The 20,192-nt window shown below is 30.9% G+C and overlaps 1 protein-coding gene across 1 annotated transcript in view; it reads left to right on the forward strand.

The window, feature by feature from the left end:
* LOC123665672 overlaps positions 1–20,192 on the forward strand; it is a 62,173-nt gene that overhangs the window by 35,787 nt on the left and 6,194 nt on the right. The window contains exons 5-6 of the mRNA XM_045599939.1: positions 1,987–1,991; positions 18,463–18,554. Of these exons, the coding sequence (XP_045455895.1) occupies positions 1,987–1,991; positions 18,463–18,554 (97 nt within the window). The remainder of the gene's footprint in view (positions 1–1,986; positions 1,992–18,462; positions 18,555–20,192) is intronic.

Below are 20,192 nucleotides of genomic sequence, written 5' to 3' on the forward strand. Positions count from 1 at the left end.
CTAGAGCTCCTGGGGGGAATTGGATTGCTTGCGATGTTTCTGGTGTTGCAGACGTCTATAAGCTACGGTAATCGCTTACTATGAGGTGAGCCGTACGCTTGTTTGCCGACCTACTAATATAAAAGAAAAAAACAATACATGTTGAGGCATCTTCTCAAACCCACATGATATTTATGAAATAATTTGAACTAAATTGACAGAACTAAAGCTATATAGATTAAGTAATTAAATTTAAATAAGATGTATATTCATATTTAACTGACTAAAAATAAACCAAATTTGTTTGTAATACTTTGCATCTTTGTTACGCTTTGTTGAAGAACTTTGCAAGTTAGTAAGTGTCATTTGTCCTATATAAATTTTTTGTAAAATCAAATGTATAAATGTATTCAATATTTACTGCTTTGAATATTATAGATTTACTTATTCCTAAATAAAAGCTTAGTCTTCCATTATGTGATTTTTTATCATCTTTTAATGTATGAGCACGATAGATTAATAGCTTGCCTATACAAAATCGCAGTCTCACGAACTCGATCGTTCATTCTTGAGAATAATGGTTCAAGAACAGCGTTATATGTTGTACTATGTAACAATTTAGTTCATGGACTCTTTTTTTTAATACATGTGATATACATCCACGGTCTTATAAACCCATGTCCTTTTTATTCTAAAAACATACAATTTTTTTGTTTATTTTTTTTTATTTCAAGGTAGGCGTTACTCAGCAACATCGCTGTTCAAGTTAGACTAACTTAATGTCTCCAAAAGAGACGTGAGTCCACCGACCGGTTCTTATTCTAATGTATGGTATAATTTATCTATGTTTCTTTTTTCTCTCTTTTTTTTTTCTTTTTTTTATTATTATTTTTTTTTCCTTAAGTTCATTGACTCTAGATTTATGAAAAACATTATTATCTATTGAAACTTGAAAAATGTTGCTACTTGAGTCACAATACAGTCTAATTGAGGAAGGGCACAGCAGGATCCAGCTCAGAATCTGGAACAGTCTGGCTGGAGCAGTATGTCGACCTTACAAAAGATTGATTCAGTCTGTAACATCCCACAGCTGGGCAAAGGCCTCTTTCTCCATGTAGGAGAAGAGGGTTATGACCAGCTCAATCAACTATGCTGCTCCATTGTGGGCTGGTGGTAACCTACTATGTGTAACGATCTTTATTAGGTATTTATGATAACAAGCGGGGTCGATAGCTTAAAATCGTCTAAATCTAAAGTTCAAATATCAGGAACAGTAGATACATATTTTTTATCTCTAAGAAAACTTTAAACAATTTTTTTTTAAATATGGAGCAGCCCGACTGGGGTATTACCTCGACCTTACAGAATATCACAGCAAAATAATACTGTTTTCAAGCAGTATTGTGTTCGTGTTGGTGAGTAAGGTGACCAGAGCTCCTAGAGGGATTGGGAATTGGGTCGGCAATGCGCTTGCGATGTTTCTGGTGTTGCAGGCGTCTATAAGCTACGGTAATCGCTTACCATCAGGTGAGCCGTATGTTTGTTTGCCGACCTAGTGACATAAAAAAAACAGTTAGTCCCGCTTTTGCCCTTAATACGATATAAATACAACACTAGTGGTCGCCCAGTGGTCGAAATACGACCATAATTTAACCACAGACTTAAACAATAAATAAAATAGTATATATACGTGTGAGTGTCAAATTTATGGTATAATGTTTTTTTTTTTTTTAAATTGATTTAATGTATTTATTATTCATAATTAAAAAATATATTAGCGCTCTACAATTTTTCTCTATATAAACTAAAGTGTGGGTATTTACCAAGGTACAAAGTTTTTGCTTCACTTATTAATATTTTAACAGACTTTCCCAAGTTCCCAACAAGACATTAGATACTAGTTAGTGCTTGGCATTTCAAACTGACAGCTTCAATAGTCTTACAATTACAGATAGTGACATAGCAGTACATTTGATATATCTTCATTTAATACGCTAGATATATGAGATGCGGTTGGTAATATTCTCCGATTTTAAATAGGTTGTTATTTCGCTTTGTCAGTTACAGTAACTAGTAAAGTAACGATGACTAAATTCCCTACTTTAAATTTTATATGCATGTTTTTGTTGATTAAAATAATAACATATCAAATACAATTAAAAACAAAGATATTTATTTTTTGAGTTACAAAATTTATTGATTAAGCCCACGTAAAAGCGCGTTCACGACGTTTCCTTGTAAATGTGTAAATGATCTTGAAACACTAGTTCAACAAGATACACGCCCTATAAAATTCCTTCATGTTTTAAAAATCGAGTACGTTATTGTCCTATTATCCCAAGCCGCTTCTAAGGCTGAGTTAGAATGTGCTTGATCACGCCCATCGCTAAAGAACCGCTTCGTCACGGAACGGCGAATTTGAATGAAGTAATTTACAAAGTGTATGTGCTCTTATTATTTTCTTACACAAATATATTTGTCATGATTGGTCAAGAGAATAATAATTATAACAGGATATGCATGTCAAATGAAATATTAGAAAAAAAATTTGTCGAATTTATTTTAAATATTTGTTTACTAAAAAGGTTTTAGGCTGTGATTTTTAATCGATGTAAAGTAAATAAAAAATGTGTATGCTCATAATTTTAATAAATTTTTATGTTATTTTTATATTATATCGTTTTATTTATTAATGCTGTAATCCTAACAATTCTTATTTCTTTCCTTATTAAAAACGTATTGAAATAAGTAAACTTTCAAGTCACTTAAAAACTGACTGTTTATTTCTTAAATTTGTTAATTTTGTTCATTGAATAAACGTTAAACATTTCGAAATATTTTGAATGTAAATATTTGTTCTTTAAATTAGGTAATAAGTTTATAGAGGAGTTAACTAATCTGGCTTATGTTTGTTTGTAACCAGAAGATAATCCTTTTGACCTTGTTATTTTGTTTCGACTTGAAGTCTTATTCATGTTAATTTGTAAATAAACACGATATCATATTACATAACAAATTGATTTTGGAAAGGATTCGCTATCGCGAAATGAGGAATTGTTATGCTAAAACAATTTTGTTTATAGATCAGGCGTTAGTTTACGCGTTGATCACAGATATAAACAAATATGAAATTGAAATTCTATTATTATGAAATTAAATGATTCCAAGTCCAATTTTTAAATTTTCACATAAATGAATTCCCAATACAGACCGTTCCAGCTTTAGCTATTTATGAGCAAAAATATGAAGTCAACTTTTAACGCTATCGCAACGACGGAAATAAGTAGTCATATATCGTAAGCGATATACAAATGATCGAGAAAGGCAATATTAACGACCTTCGGCAGGAATGGGGTCAGTTTCATTTGAAATTAATGTGTATAAGCCGCCTTTTTTTCCGCCGTTTTTCAATTCCGCTGAGATCGATCTAGAAAAGGGTACGTAAATATAAATGTAGAATTGCCTAAAACGTGTTTTATTTGTACCGTAGTTTCATGTGAATGTTTCATCTTGTATTACTATGTATACACCAAGGTATGAAGAAAGTTGAACGTCTTATACATAAAGGATAAAAAATGGATATAAATTTGAATTTCATGTTATATTATACTTAGCAAGTATTTAATTTTCTATTTACCTTTAAAAATACATACAATACAAACATACTATTACTTCTAGTATCCTTCGAAGTCGATTTATGTTCTGGTAATTGTTTAATCTCAAGGCGTCTGTCTATTGAATCGTAATCTCTTATGTGACTACCTAACTTTTGAATCTAAAGCTTATTCAAGCTTAATACTAACCAAATTGGAATTAGCGTATATTCGATTAAGATCCAATTGTTCTTCAACTTAAAATAAAACGGACATCTGAAAATAAGTGTACTAGAACAGCTAACAAAATCAATGTCTGCATCAATCAGCTTTTAATAAATATGGTACTCACTCATCCTTCATAAATTCTTATACATTTACGTCCTTATTGAGGTAGCGTATTACAAAGTAAATGAATTTTGTGACAGTGTAATTTTTATAAGCAAATTATCCAGTATATTGTTTCTGTCACAAGGTTTCTTGTTTGTTAACTAAGATATTAGATCCACAACATTGTAATAAAAAACTATAGTTATTACATAAATAAAACTGACGCAATTATAACTTGTTAAAATAACAATGACAGGAGTGTTATTTTATCTTGATGGTGATATGTAATTAATATGATATGTTTACGTATAAAAAGTTTTTTTTTGAATAACAATTCATCTTTTGATTAATGAAATATATATTTTTTTAAATATATATATTAAAATAATAACCACTCAAAGGAGTACAAATGACGAAAGGTCAAGGGGTTATTGGATTTGTCACAGTTCTATTAAAACACACATTTGCTAACTTTGCTAAAAAATTGTTACTTTTAATCGCCTTCCAAAAAAGGCGGAAGTTTTCAATTTATGTGTATTTTTTTTTCTTGTGTATCGCTTCGCTTCAGCCTGTAATATCCCACTACTGGGCTGCTCTAATGCGGGTTGGCGGATATATTCCCTACTATGAGTAACGATCGCTATCAGGTGTACATGATAACAACCAGGACCGACGGCTTAACGTGCTCTCCGAGCCACGGTGGGGAGACCCACAAAGACTGCACAAACACCTAGACCACGGCAAACACCTGTATGGCTAATACAAATGTTTGTCGTGTGTAGGAATTGAACCCGCAACCGCCAGCGCAACAGGTACAATCCATGGCTGTAACCGTTGCGCCAACGCGGCGTCTTGTGTATGTTACCTCAGAACTTTTTACTAAGTAGACCGATTTGGATGATTCTTTTTTTTAATCGAAAGGTGGTGCATAGCATGTGGTCTCATTTAAATTTTATTGAGATCTAACAAGTACTTTTTGAGTTATATCTATTAATGCATATTTGCTTGACTATTTTTTCGACGGCCTACGCGCGTACTACGTCGGTCTACGCCATCTATCAGAACCCAATAAGACTACTTCGATCAAATGATGGTACGCGTTCAGATCAGATAAGTATCAGCATTGCACTCGTGCAAAGCCAGAGCGGGTCGCTAGTAGTAAATAAGTCGTTAGTATACCTATATAAAATAAATAAATAAATAAATAATTAAACTATATTTATAAAACTAAGTTATATCAGATACAAATAAATACATTTATTTGATTTATTTTGCATCATACGAACATAAAATCACAAAATCATTTCTATAAGAATCAGTAAGCCATTATTCCTAATAATCCACTCAAAGTACACAATTTGCTCAAGACTCAGCAAACAATTTCTGAGTATTATATAACTTTGTCCAAGATTCTGTTTCTTGATTGCGGTTTCATAGTATCTGTCTGAGTACTATAGTGACATATAAGTCTATGAATATTTTTGAAGGCGTTAATGTTATTATGTACTATTCGATTTAAAGGCTATGTTTCAAAAATTGGTTCCTTGGATAACTATACTAGCCCATAAAAATTTAGTTATAGCTTATAGAGAAAGAAATAGTGCCCATAAATATATGCGTACTCAAGGTGGACGAAGTCAGTACATTGATACTTGAACTTACTTAAATAAATGCCTCACAACGCCTCCCAGTAAGATTTTCCAACACACACAGTCCAAACGCCCAGCCCACTGTAAATTAATAAACAATATGAATCTTGTGGTAACAATTAAAAGTTTGCAAGTCCGCTTTGGCATTCCGTATCTTTTTTTTTACGTCACTAGATCGGCAAACAAGCGTACGGCTCACCTGATGGTAAGCGATTACCGTAGCTTATAGACACCTGCAACACCAGAAGCATCGCAAGCGCGTTGCCGACCCAATCCCCAATCCCCCCAGGAGCTCTGGTCACCTTACTCACCAACAGGAACACAATACTGCTTGAAAACAGTATTATTTAGCTGTGGTCTTCTGTAAGGTCGAGGTACTACCCCAGTCAGTCTGCTCCATATTTTGAGCAGGAAATTCCTGCTGTGCCCTACCTCAGTTATCTATGGTTATTTAATGCTTGTAATTGCCTACGTACTATAACAACACATATTAATATATTTTTGTTTACTTGAATCACTCCTTTACCTGTCCTATTAAAAATAATTAGCAATTATCAAGTACAACATTTGATATGTTTTATCAAATTAGGTCAGTATTTAATACTATTAGTTCTACCCAATGGTCGTAAAGTTATTTAGTTTGTGCATATTTGCCCACTTTCAGAAAGGACGCTGTTGGTATTATAGTGTGGGATTAATAAAGATCTCTTTCCAAATCCCTATATTCCGTACATAAGTTATATTGCATACAACTCGTGAATAGTTTGCTTGCTTAAGGATTATAAAGTAACAACTTGTAACTACCTGTGATACAATGATAAAGTGAAATGGTAACCGACAAATGAATTAATAACTTGTCAACGTTGGCAGGAAATTAAGTATTTTTGAAATAATGCAACTTTGTCATTAGAAAGTCTGTATTAGTATCAAAAGGCCATTTATATTAATGACGAAGCAGCGCAATCACAGAAACAGGCTGATGTGTTATTTCTCGCGAGTTCGAAACCCGCGTTTTACAAATGTTTGTAAATGAACAAAAATATAAGTCGTGGTCTTCGTGTTTACATTGTGTATACTTTCAGAACACAATATTTCATTTAACAGGATGCCACAGTGTGTAAATACTTTTTTATTTATTAGTCGATTAATAATATGTGGTATTTTTATCTATTCGTATAACCTATGTCGACGTAGGATAGAAATATCTAGAACGTATATCGTTCAAAGAATTTATAGGTACAAAAGCATTCAGAAAAATAAATCTTTATCTAGGGAGGTCGGTCCGTCCATCTCACATTTCATCTGTTAAAAGCATTATTATCAGCGAAGATATTATGTACTGTTATTTTTGCACTGTTATGTGAAATATATGTATATTTATGTTAATATATATTATTACGATTTAGCCTGTAACATTTCATTGCTGAGCTTAGGCCACTATCTCTATGTAGGAGAAAGATCGAGTTGTCGAGAAATATCTTTAGGCCTAGACTTAAATATTTTGTAGTTTAGTACAATACAATACAATTATTTTAGTTAAGTCAAATATATTTAAATTAATTGAAGGAAATAATACTAAATTATAAAATATTCAAGTAACTAGTGTTATGTATTATTCGTAAATAAATATGGATTTAATGACATATCTATGTAGCGTTAACGTAGCAAGTGTAGAACTCGTGTAGCGCTCTCGTAGAACTGTCGTAGCACGTGTAATTTGATTATTCATCGACGTAGTCATATAAACTAAATGTAATAAATATAATTCGTCAAGGCATGAAACTCTGTCTCACTTTCATTTTATAACTAAAATATCAAATCCCTACCAATATATTATTTTATTATGGTTGTAACAAACCTTATAAAATAAAATATGGTAGTGCTAAGTAACGCACTAATCACTTGATGTCACATCCTCAGTTAGTTTAGTTCCCGGCTAGCAATTGTTAATGAGTCAAGGTACTAGTAGAGTACATTTGTGTATACACTTCTAGTGGTAAACTAGTCTCTAGCGCTTAGTTCGTACACGTTCTTCGTTAAGTGTCTTAACACGCGACAAAAGGCCACAGCCTTTTGACCGGATGCTTTCGGAAAGTCTCAGGTTCAATGTGACTAAATACAGATTTAAATCGCTCGAATAAATATTATTTTATCAAAAGTCCCTCTTTATTACCTCATCCCTATCCATTCGTCGTGTTTTATTTTTGTACGCTTGTGTGTGTCGTGTCATTTTAATGGTACGAGTATATATAAGCCTATATTAAGTAGTGATTCTAAATATATTCATGAATAACATTCAATTAAAATGCTAAATATGAATATAGGCTTAACAATAGTATAGTTCGTGTATGTAATATTTTGTAAAGATTTTTCAATTAAGGTTTCTGCTGGCAATAAAAAATATCTACACAATTTATTCGTTACATTCCTTGACCCGGCGACAATGACGCTGGGTCATATTGACCTGAGGCAATTTTAAATTGATATATTTTATTTTTCCTTCGGTAGAATGGTTTGAAAGCTAGCGATATGACCTCCTTCTATCCACTTCATTATTACGCTCAGTGCAGCATCACGTGTGCTGGGAGATATAAGTGCGTCAAGTGAAAACGGGTAGTTATGACCCAGCGTCATCGTTCGTGTAGTAATTTCGTGACTTACGTTTATTTGCTTATTTAGTGTTTAACGTTAATTAAGTTTGTTTCTTAAAAAGTTTTTAGTTAAAATGACTTTGACAAATGACCCAGCTAGAATCGTGGCGTTGTTAGAAGAGTCCAATAACAATGAAGACTCCCAATGTGATTCAGACATGTATATTGACTACCATTTATAAGAACGCAGCAATGATAGTTAAAGTAAAAAAGAAGCTGATGATACGGGGTCAGATTCAAATAATATCGATCTTGCGTCCGTTTACAAAGTAAAACTGACAGCTGACGTGAACCTAAACCTGAACGTAGTGGCATTTACAACGTGAGCAAAAATTCAAAACGATGGCCACTGTTGATTTTATATGTAATGTTAATTAGATCTGGCACAAATACGAATATAAATACAATGGGCCAAAATCAATAATACTAAAACATTTCCTAAAAAAGCTGGGATTCATTCTTATACACGAGCATTTAAAAACTCGAAAGGCACGTGTTTTACTTCTTCAATTGCGCAAATGAGTAGCGGAATTTGCTGGGTGACCCTAGTGAAGAGCCTTCCTAAAAAGTTCCAGGAACTCGCAAGAGATGTCAAGTATGCACATTTGTCATGCGTGGCACATTTGCATTTTTCCAGACCGTTTGATTCCATACTGCAATAATTGCAGCAGTTCCGTGGGCCTGAATGATGACGTAGAAGAGTGATCTGTTTTTATTTTTATATTATAAATCTCATTTGATCTCTCTATTAGTACATAAGATTATTAATTCTCATTTTTGCTACGAAAACTTTAGTGAAAATTCAAAATATAAACATGCTATGTTTGCAAAGTTAATTTTGCATGTGTTATTGAAAACTTTTATAACAATTTAATTTCTAGAATCTATTGTTATTATTTTTATTTTACTACCTAAGCAAAGAACCCTTTTTAATAAACAATCATTAAAATTAAGGTGACGCAAATTTTTTCGAATAATTATTAATAAAATTCGGGTAAATCGGTAATAATCGGTATTCGGGACAAGGCGTCATCATCCTAGTAATTATTTTTACGTCATTTTGGCGCCATATTAAAAAAAAAATTGCTTTATAGAACCAGAGACTAAAACAAAATAAACCTTTCAATTCACAGTAATACAGATCATAAACTAGACATTATTTATCAATAAGTTACTAATAATAATTTAGAATTAACATAATTAATACTTTTCTGAGTAATATAATGAATAGATGTCGCTTTTTAGCTAAAGTTAGATATGTAAATAAAATGCGTATTAGTGATTTTTTACTGTAAACTTTTTACTGTAAATATAATCTAATATAATAATACGGTTTTAAATCCTTGAATTCTTTTTACTGTAAATATAATCTAACATCTACCTAATCTAAGGGTTATAAAAACTCACTAATATGCCTAGCTTTACAGTTAAATTCCATTATCAAAAATTAAAAATTCATTCATCAAATAATACAAGATCACATTTGAATTTTTAATCTTAATATTATCTTCATAACTATTGCCAAAATAAAAGTTAGAGCAGGATGTCAGTATGTTTTTAGCTTCTTTTTAAAAGTAAAAATATGTAATATCCAGGGGGTTAGACAAAATGACGTTTGACAAGTTTGGCTGTCAAAGTCAAAAGGTACAGTAGTTAAAAAAAGTATTTGGTCATTTATCAAATATATTATATATATATTTTTGTATTTATATGATATATATAAAGTAAAAAGTATGTTCGATTTCATTCTTATTCATAATGGAATTTACCTCGATGCTTTTGTAATTTCTGTATGTATTAAAAATCTTTCCATTTTATAAAATATATTATAAATATCTTCAATAAAAATTATTATTATTAGTTAAAGAGTATGTTGTATAGCAGTGGGACATTTTGCTGTTATAGAATAAGTTATTAATTGTTGTTATTAAATTATATTTTTAAACGTTGTCATTATTTTATTAATGAAAAAATACATTGAAATTTTTTTATGTTTGAAACTTTCTCTATTTACTATTAGACAAATTTAAAAATAATATAATTTGCAAAAAAACTTTGATTAAATATTAAATTTATTTGTATTTTTTTTAAAGTAATTATAATTTTCTTGTAACAATGCTCTGTTAAGCCCATAATCGAAAATGAGTTCAAAGAATTTCTTTTCCTAGAAATTATTTTAATTTTTTTATTTAAGTTTAATGAAAGTAATGGAAAGATTATAAATATGTACTATATTAGTATTTAGTTGTATGTGGCTGGCTATTGCTCTTTTGTAAATAACATTACTTCTTTTTACTTGCTATCTGGTGAAGCTAAACGTGGTAAGTTCACTTTCCTTTTGAATGTTTATTGTTTTACTATAGACTTTATAAGTTGTTTTCGTTTTAAAACTTTACTTTTTTTTTAACTCTAAAACACATGTCACATATTTTTTTTTATTCACTCTTATATAATAATAATTTTATCACATAATTGTGTTTTTATATTAATGTCATTACTTGTGTGTTACAATGTTTCTTTCTTATACATAACTAGTCATGTATTGCAGTTTCACCTGCGTTATAAAATTTTTAATACACACTATCAAAGGTTTTAACATTTCATAGTTTGATGTCTTATAACCCATAGTCTATATATAGAATATACTGGCTATATATAATGCTCGGCTCGGTTATTGTATATGCAACCCTTATACAAGCAGTAGTGTAAAGTATTAGTGTTAGTAGTGTATTGATACTCCTTTTTTTAAATCAGTAATGGATCAAACAGCGTAGTTATCAAAATTGCAATGAAATATGTAACCCAATAAATTGCCTTTTGACACACCAGTGAGTTTAGATGGAGTTTTTGATTTGAAACCATATAACATCGAATGACAAATCCATATAAACAAAAATGAATTGGCAAAATGTATGTTCTCGTGTAACTTTATAACAGATGCGCCAAATTGGATAATTACTTTTTTGTTTTCTTTACTGCCAGGACACGGATTATATTAAATAAAATAAATATTTGCGAAAGAAAAATGTGATAGTACAAAGTTCACCGGTTAGATAGTAATGATATATATATCACGGTGGTGAGATCAAATACATCCCGAGCGGGAATCCAACCCGCAAACTGTCGATGCTTAGGCGTACGTAACTTTTTTTATGTAACTAGGCAAGCAAACAAGCGTACGGTTCACCTGATGGTAAGCGATTAGGTACCGTAGCTTATAGACGCCTGCAATACTAGAAGCATCGCAAACGAGTTGCCAACCTTATTCCCATTTCCACCCAGGAGCTCTGGTCACCTTACTCACCAACACGAACACAACACTAATTGAAAACAGTATTATTTAGCTGTGACCTTCTGTAAGGACGAGTACTACCCCAGTCCGACTGCTCCATATTTTGGGCAGGAAACTTCCTGCTTTGGGACCTCTGTCATGGCGCACGTACTACTACACCAGTGCGGTTGTTATACAAGATAGCGATCGTCCCTCGTAGTAGGAAATCTATCCACCAATCCGTAGTAGAGTAGCGTGGTGAATTAAGCTCTAATCTTTCTCCTAAATAGGAAAGAAGTCTATCTCCAGGAGTGGTATATTACAGGCTGAATCATGGTCGTTATATATTATAACCTCAAAATATCGTCAGTTTCGTAAATTATCAATTTCCTATTAATGTATTTCGTAATTACAAATATTTACAAGTACCAAAAGTTGCTTTCTAGGTCAGGGTTCTGGGTTCGATTCCTGCTTCGAGTTTAGATGTAATAATCTTATTGAAGTGAAACTTCTGTAGAATCGTCACGATTTGAAATTCGATGAAACGAAAATGCGTCGCGATAAAGAAACAAATACATAAATGTGTAGGAGACAATGAGAGTCAATACATATATAAATAAATCTCACGTGGGTTACTTAAGAAGTTTCACTTCTGCCGTGTGTGAATTGCCTACACACATGTTTTTTTATGTATGTTCTCTGTATATTCAGCTTTATTTAAATGTGTATGTCAGTCGATTGTTATATTATGACACAGGCATTAGTTAGGTCTTAGTTATGCTTCGAAACAAATGATCGTGTTCGTGTATGTTAAATATATTTGTTTCTTTTAGGATTTGAACCTTAAAAATTTCTGAGAAAGATCGTTGTTTGATGAAATAAGTTTTCGTCGAATTAGTCAAGAGAACCCCGGCATAATGAAGGTTCTTCTGTAAATATACAGTAGATAAATTGTACTTCTCTTCAAAGTATTGAGTGGTCTCGAAAATTTGCTTATTGTGAGTTCACGATGGGTTCAAAAATAATTAATTAGAATATTCTTTACGAATTGAATTTTCATGATTATTATTTTTATTGAAATGTTATCCATGCGATTTTTGTACTTGAATGAACATTTGAGTTTTAGAATTTACAATATAAACTACATTTCATACCTAAAACGGTAAAATATTTATGAGGGAACGCACATAAAAAACATATTCGAAATAAGAACGTCCTCCTTTTATTAAGTCGGCTAAAAATAGTAACAATTGAAGAATTATCGCAATAAGATTTAATTTTAGATCTATTTTCCACCAAAATTTATTTACTATGTATACGTGGGCGACATGTTGCTAGAAAACGAAATGTCGTTTCAGGGAAAAGCCTATTAATGATATAATCAATATAAAGGTTTCTGGGTAGAGCGTCCATAGACGTAAAGAGATTATATAATACATAAAGTTTTTGAAAATAATTTTATCTAGAGATTAAAACATTTTTCAAATATTTGTGTTACGTGTCTTCGGGATGACGCTTTATTGCAGTGGGAATACCAACTGGCTGACACAGTATTGGTCGAGGATTCGATCCCCACACATGGCAAACATTCGTTTAAACCATAAAATGTTGTTTGTGGTCTGGGCGTTAGTCTTTGTTTCTTGTGTGTTATAGACTCCCAACGTAAGAAGATATTCTACTGTTGTACGTCGAATGTGAGACGTTTATTCTTTAATTTGATTTATATTGAAATAACATACTTACAGAACTAATGAGTTATTTTAAATCTCTATCAAATTTATTCTAAAATGTATTTAACTCTTTGAACATTTTTGGTGTTAGACATGTTCGTGACTTAACTTTATTTATAAAGATTTTCTGACCACGTTGGTTTATCTAATGACTTTAATCTATGGTTTAAATCCTTTACCGTTGAGGTTTTAGCTTTCAAGTCACTGTATAGTCTAAATCAAAAACATATCGGGAAAAGATATACTCGTTTCTTTACAATACAAACAATATTACTATGAACATCTGTGCATTAGATTTAAAGTTTTAGATAATATTTTTTCGAATTAAATAATGAAATAAATAGTGAACGTAATATACTTCTTTGCTAAATCGATTTTGTATTTTTTTACGTACACAAATATTGTTCACATTGTATGGATATTTTTATCTCCGATATACTACGCTTCAGCCTGTAATATCCCACTGCTGGGCATAGGCCTCTTTCCCTATGTAGGAAAAGGATCAGAGCCTAATCCACCACTCTGTTCCAATACGGGTTGGCGGATATATTCCCTACTATCAGGTGTACATAATAATAACTAGGACCGATGGCTTAATGTCGTCTCCGAGACACCCAGACCACGGCAAACATCTGTATGGCCAATACAAACGTTTGTCATGTGCGGGGATCGAACCCCGTTTACTTATTAACCTATATTTATACAAACTAATCAATCCCATTTTTATAGTCTCGTTAATGTTTACAAATGCTGAAAATGTTTTAAAAAAGGAAGGTATAGAAATGAATAATCATCTTAGATAAATCTTTTATTTTTATTTTTATTAAACAGTGTATTCTCAGAAATAAAATATTAAATTTTTAAATTGTTCTTAGATATAAAAGACTAGGTATTTATGGCAAACAGCTCGATGTGAACAGTATTACTATAACATTCGAAATCAGGTGAAACCACACGACTTATCTACTAGCATTTATTTATACCACCTCTATAAATATCTAAACTGTTCTCTAAACAGATCTTTACATTTAAACAGGTACGTTTTTAATATTAGAAAACCTATATAAAGATATACAACACTATAAGTACCTCATTAGCGTTAAATAGAATACCCAATTAGTGGCAAGGGGAAGCACTCCGCTGCGCTCCAACGTACCGCCTTCGTAGCGTTATACGAAAACTCATTTTTTTAAGAACTTAAAAATTAAAATATAGCCGTATTTTAAATAAAGAACGTAAGAATTTATTCATATGGTAAATGCGTTTTAGTTGTTTTTTATTTTTTTGTTCGTTTAAATTTAGAATTTGTGATATTTCTTTCTGATTTGTGTGATTAAAACTCAGTTTTTAAGTCTATTCTATAATATACAAGCGTGATGCACTATTGTAAAATACACAATTTTTATTACTTGTTTTATGCGATCGATGCGATTATTTTGATAAGTCTAATTCGCATAATTGCATTAAGAGTCAATAAATTGTCGAAGACAAAAAATGGCCGATGTTTGTTTCCATTTAAATAAATTAAAAAAAATACATAGTTGTGATAATTTCAATATTTTGTTTTATTTTAGTATTTTTTTCTTAAAATATTCGTTATGTATAATTTATATTCGTCGACATAATAAAGATTCTATATTCAGTTTGTGTGTATTCAGTTTCTGTCGGATTGGTTATAACTTCTGATTGTTACTTCATTAATGCTAGTTGTGATTGCCTGTAAATGAACAATTAAAGTATGATAATTATATAAAAATTTCAACCTTAACCAGATTTATGTCTTAAAAACTTCTTTAAAAACATTAAACATTAAAAATATGAATGTGTCCAAACAAACGTATAAACTCGACGACTTCATTATATCAGTATAGATAAATCTTCATCACTTCACTTCAGCCTATCGCAGTCCATCGCTAAACATAGGCCTCCATAAGTTCGCGCCAAAAATGGCGTAAACTCATGTGTTTTGCCCATAGTCACCACGCTGGGCAGGCGGGTTGGTGACTGCAGGGCTGGCTTTGTCGAACTAAAGACGATGCTGTCCGCCTTCGGCCTGTGTATTTCAAAGCCAGCCGTTGGATGGTTATCACATCATCGGTTGGCTTTATAAGTTTCAAGGTGGTAGTCGAACTGTTATCCCTTAGTCGCCTGTTACGACACCCACGGGAAGAGAGGGTGTGGCTATATTGTTTAATGCCGTAACCACACAGCAAACAATACAAATCTTATGTATATAAATTACGTTATTGGTCCGCGATGGACTCCTAAATCACTTAACCGATTTTAATCAAAGTTGCACACCGTGTGCAGTTTGATCCAACTTGAAAGATAGACTATATTTTATTGTGATATATGTTATTATTATATTTAAGAAAAAAAGGTGCTACGAAGTTCGCCAGGTCAGCTAGTAGTTTATATAAATTCTATTAATTTTGTCACGCTTTGCATTATTTTTTCAGAAAATCGTTAGTTTAATAATATGAAAGTAACTATTGGCTATCAACCTTACTCATGTTTATTCTTCCATACAAAATGTTATAACATATACTCATATAATTGTTACGATTGATATTTCTACCTAGAAGATATTATTTTATTCCCTACTTATTACGCCTATTATTTCCACTTGGAAAAAATGAGGGCGTTCGTTTACGACGTGGGTAGGAACTGATAGGAGTATGTGGGCGGCGAACAAACGTCAATTTATATTAATTTGATATTGAAATTGTGAGTGTTAATAATTTTAACAAATCGGTATTCTATTATAAAAAGACTATTGTTTGAGATTTTGAATAATCTGTGGTTAGTTAACTTAGCAAGCCAGTTTAATTTAAAATAGGTTGTATAACCCTTTTTAAGACTAGTACCGTGATTGTTATTATTATTATTTTTGTTAATCTGTAGTAGATATAGGTATAGAAGTATAAATAAATAAAAAGTTAAGTTATGAAGTTTTAAAATTAGATTTTCTTTATTTAGGATAAATTCGTATACTTTTTTTCTAAATTCACGCAGTTGCATGTAAGTCAAAAAATTGTCAAAGAAAAAAAAATGACCAACGTAGTTTATCAAATTAATAAATTATTTTTCTAAGCCCTTAATTTCCTAATTTCTCTGAAGCGTTTTATTAATTTTATAAACGTTTTGTTCCTAAAACTTGAAGTAACATAAAATCGACGTCTGATATTCAACGATGTAATCAACGACGCGACGACAACGACTAATGCGACGTTGTCAACGATTTTAACTTTTACCATTTTTTTTATTGACAACGAATAACCATAATATTAAAAAGAATGAACTTATTTTATTTAAATATAAAACAATCTTCCACTTATTACTGTCGCTTTATTACTTCAATATAAAACAAGCAATCCGACTGATTTTTGCACGGTAAAATAAAAAAACGAACTAAAAAGTGTATTTATAAAAAAAAAAAACTTATTAACCACAATTAGTTTTTATTAAAACAATCTTATTTAGAAAGCTTCGAAAAAAAAACAATTATAATTTAAATTGGTCAAATCAGTCTTAAAAGAGAAACACATAAATGTGGCCAATAATTTTTATTTATATATATTTTATTTATTTATTGTCTACACCTACATACATATCTATATATGCGTAAAACAGACGTACCCACATTGTACTGACTTACGAGTAGTACCTTAGATATAAGAGCTCAATAATAAACATAATATCGCTTCAACATTCTTATACGTTATAATATCTTTACGTATAAATAGATTTTAATCTTTACTTTTAAGATTTTATTCATTTATTTTTTATTTATTACTTTCTTGCATAAATATACTCAAACACTTTTACATAGTAAAAGAAAGAAAAAAAAAATAGCAGTACAAAAATAAAATTAAACAAAAAGTAGTTACACTGACAACACGCAAAGGCGGTCTTATTGCTTACTGCTTTATTAGATTTTATTTGAATTCAATGTTTTTTTTTCAATACAGTACTATAATTTGTAACCCAGTGAAACATTAAACTAAACAATCAAATATAACTTTATTACATAATGACGAATACGTAATTTAACCCCTACACTCCGAGCTGAATTAAAATATGTTTTACTTTGATAAGACCCATCATTCGCTTATTACGAGATTCAACTGCTATAAGCTTTCGAAGGATGTAACGTGTATATTTAAAGACTTTATTAATTAGTTGTAAAAATATTTATTTCCGGTTTGGTTATCTGTATATTTTTCCTACAAATCTGCGAAGGCCACATTTTAAAACATAATCCAATCATCGCATCTATTAAATTTTTCTTTTATTTTCTTTTTATTTAAATATCATAAATTTCTAATATATCTATATTCTATAGGCGAATTATAGAAAAATCTAGTATAGAAAATACTCTTTGGTAAACGCGTACAAACTTTCCATCGCAGGTTTTAAAATAAATGTTTATTAGAACGAATAATTAGTTTAAATACTATAATAAACTAGGCGAACATTTATAAGTAATTACACAAAAAAGTTATTTTCAAAAGATTTCAAGGACCCATTATAGATTTATAAATTTTAAACGTAAACATTTTTTTCCTACGTGATATTGGCGAAACATTTCGTGCCCACTTGGTTCAATTAAACCCCTAATTTCAACATTTTAATGATCTTTATTCATCTACTTTTAAATTTTGTAATTTACTTTGTTTTTTTTAGTAATAAACAAGAAAAAAGTAAATAGATTGTTTTAGATATTTGTTTCTATTGCTTATAATAAACCTCTAAGACGTTTAATTCTGTACATTAAAGATATTTTATTTATTTTTTTGTCTGAAAGTGAATTTTATTTTTAATTTTGTCTGTCTGTCTATCTGTCTGTTAATATTTATATCTTGATGCCAAAATAATGAATAAAGTAATAGGAAACCAGGCACAATTTGAGTTCATACTTATGAGCTATTAGGACATGAATACATTTGACCCTACAAGGGCACGCAAAACGCGAAAGACCATGGTTATAACTAGTAATAAATATTTGAATACATGTAAGTAGATAGGTAGGCACACGCGGATTTTGTCACAGTAATAACACGTACAAAGCTTGCCCTTTAAATTATTTTATCAATTTGTTTGCTTCGTTTTAGTTTTAGTTAAGATTGTTTGCAAAAATTTATACCCTTTCATTTAGTGAATTTCGAAACTGATTAGAGTTTTAGAAGTTCGTTTGAGATCTCATTGTTAACAGTATTGAATTACAAGAGCCCAACTTTGATATTGTTATTGTTACAGATGACGAGTTTGGAGAGAAATCAGTATCCGTGCTACTGGACGGGGAAGAATCTGAGCTCATATTTATCGATCATCCAAGTACTGAAATGTCGGTAAGAGAAAAGACTTCTCGAATTTCTTTAGTTGATTATTTCAAACAAAGTCTGAGCAAGTTCGTATTTCGATTAAGTTCTTAATATTATCTGTGATGGGTATGTTCCCTATTTGTTACATTATTTAATGTTTTTCGTAAGTTATTTATTGCTAGATGTATTCCGCTATTTCACTTTTGTTGCTGTAAATGTGCACTGTTTCGCTTCTATAACTTTTAGAGTAATGTTCTATATATCAATACAAAAGTTTAAAAGACCACTCTGTATGGTTATATAATGAATAACATAATAAACAAACATTTTACTCTCAAGTGACCCTTTGTTACATTTACTCCAGAGTTTGGAACTACCTAATATACAATCACAAACACATTTGTCACGATTTGGATTAAACCCGCGACCGCTAGGTTATCAGCCAGTTGCTGTGAGGAATCCGCCAAAAAATATTAAAAACAGTGATGAAAGTTTCATTACTCCCGATAGTTGAAAGAAAATAAAAGTCTAATAAAATTAATTTTACTTGTCACATAACCAAGGAATAGACCCGAGTAATGCGTTTGAAAAACATTTTTATAAGACCCTGCCATTGCTTAGTAATTCAAATAGTAAAAATTATTATTTGATGAAATTAAGAACCGATTTTTGACATAGTAGTGATGAAGGAACAATTATTTTTCGCTGATCGTTCGATTCGCGTGTTAATATTTATCTATGGGGGTATTTCTGTCGACGACGCGTTAGCGCAACGGTCACAGCACTGTATATTGCGCTAGCGGTCACGGCTTCGATCCCCGCACATGACAAACATTTGTATTGGTCATGCTAGATTGTAGGCGTCTATATGCTACAGTAACCCTTACTATCAAGCACATATTTAATTTCATTTCTTTGACTAATGTCAATATTATTATATAATAAAAAATATTATAGTTATACAAATACTTTAGTAGTCACTCATACTACATACCTATATAAGTATATAGTATATTTCATAAAAGGCTCAATAAAAAAAACCATCCAAAAGAATTTATGTTCAAACTGTAGCCTACATTATACCCGCTATATAAAATCACCTTTAACTCTGTTAGATTTTGTGTACCGTAAGCAATGCTATGTGACGTAACTCTCTTATAATAGCCTATACGTCGTTTCCCCTATGAGTATCCCTCGTGATTACATCATGAAAATAGGGTGAGGGGAGTTTATAACATGAAACGAATACACATTTTCATACTGAAAAAGGTTCGAGCAGTAAGTTTTTTTCAATCAGTTTTTTCAGGCATTTTTATATAATTATCCTAATTCATTTCATACTGGTTAATAGCTTTTGCCTTTAATCGGATCGTAATATGTTTTATGATACAAGCAAAATTACATTGATTTTATTTTTGCCTATTTATTACTAAATGTTGTAATATACCATTTCAATATTGCCTCGCGGTCGTAATATACAAATTTAAGTGTTACGAAATTAATTGATGTTTCTAGTAATTTTCTGCTGCTACGTTTTTAGCGAGAGTTATTATAAACAAAATTTAAAAAATCGTCATTTCTTTAGGCTCTATTGAGTTGGGATACAGTAGGATATATCTTGCTTAAAATTTAGAGCAGCCTGACTGGTCAAGTACCGCAAATGAC

The sequence above is a fragment of the Melitaea cinxia genome, chromosome 24 (genome assembly GCF_905220565.1).
Source record: "Melitaea cinxia chromosome 24, ilMelCinx1.1, whole genome shotgun sequence".
In the NCBI taxonomy this organism is placed as follows: Eukaryota; Metazoa; Arthropoda; class Insecta; order Lepidoptera; family Nymphalidae; genus Melitaea; species Melitaea cinxia.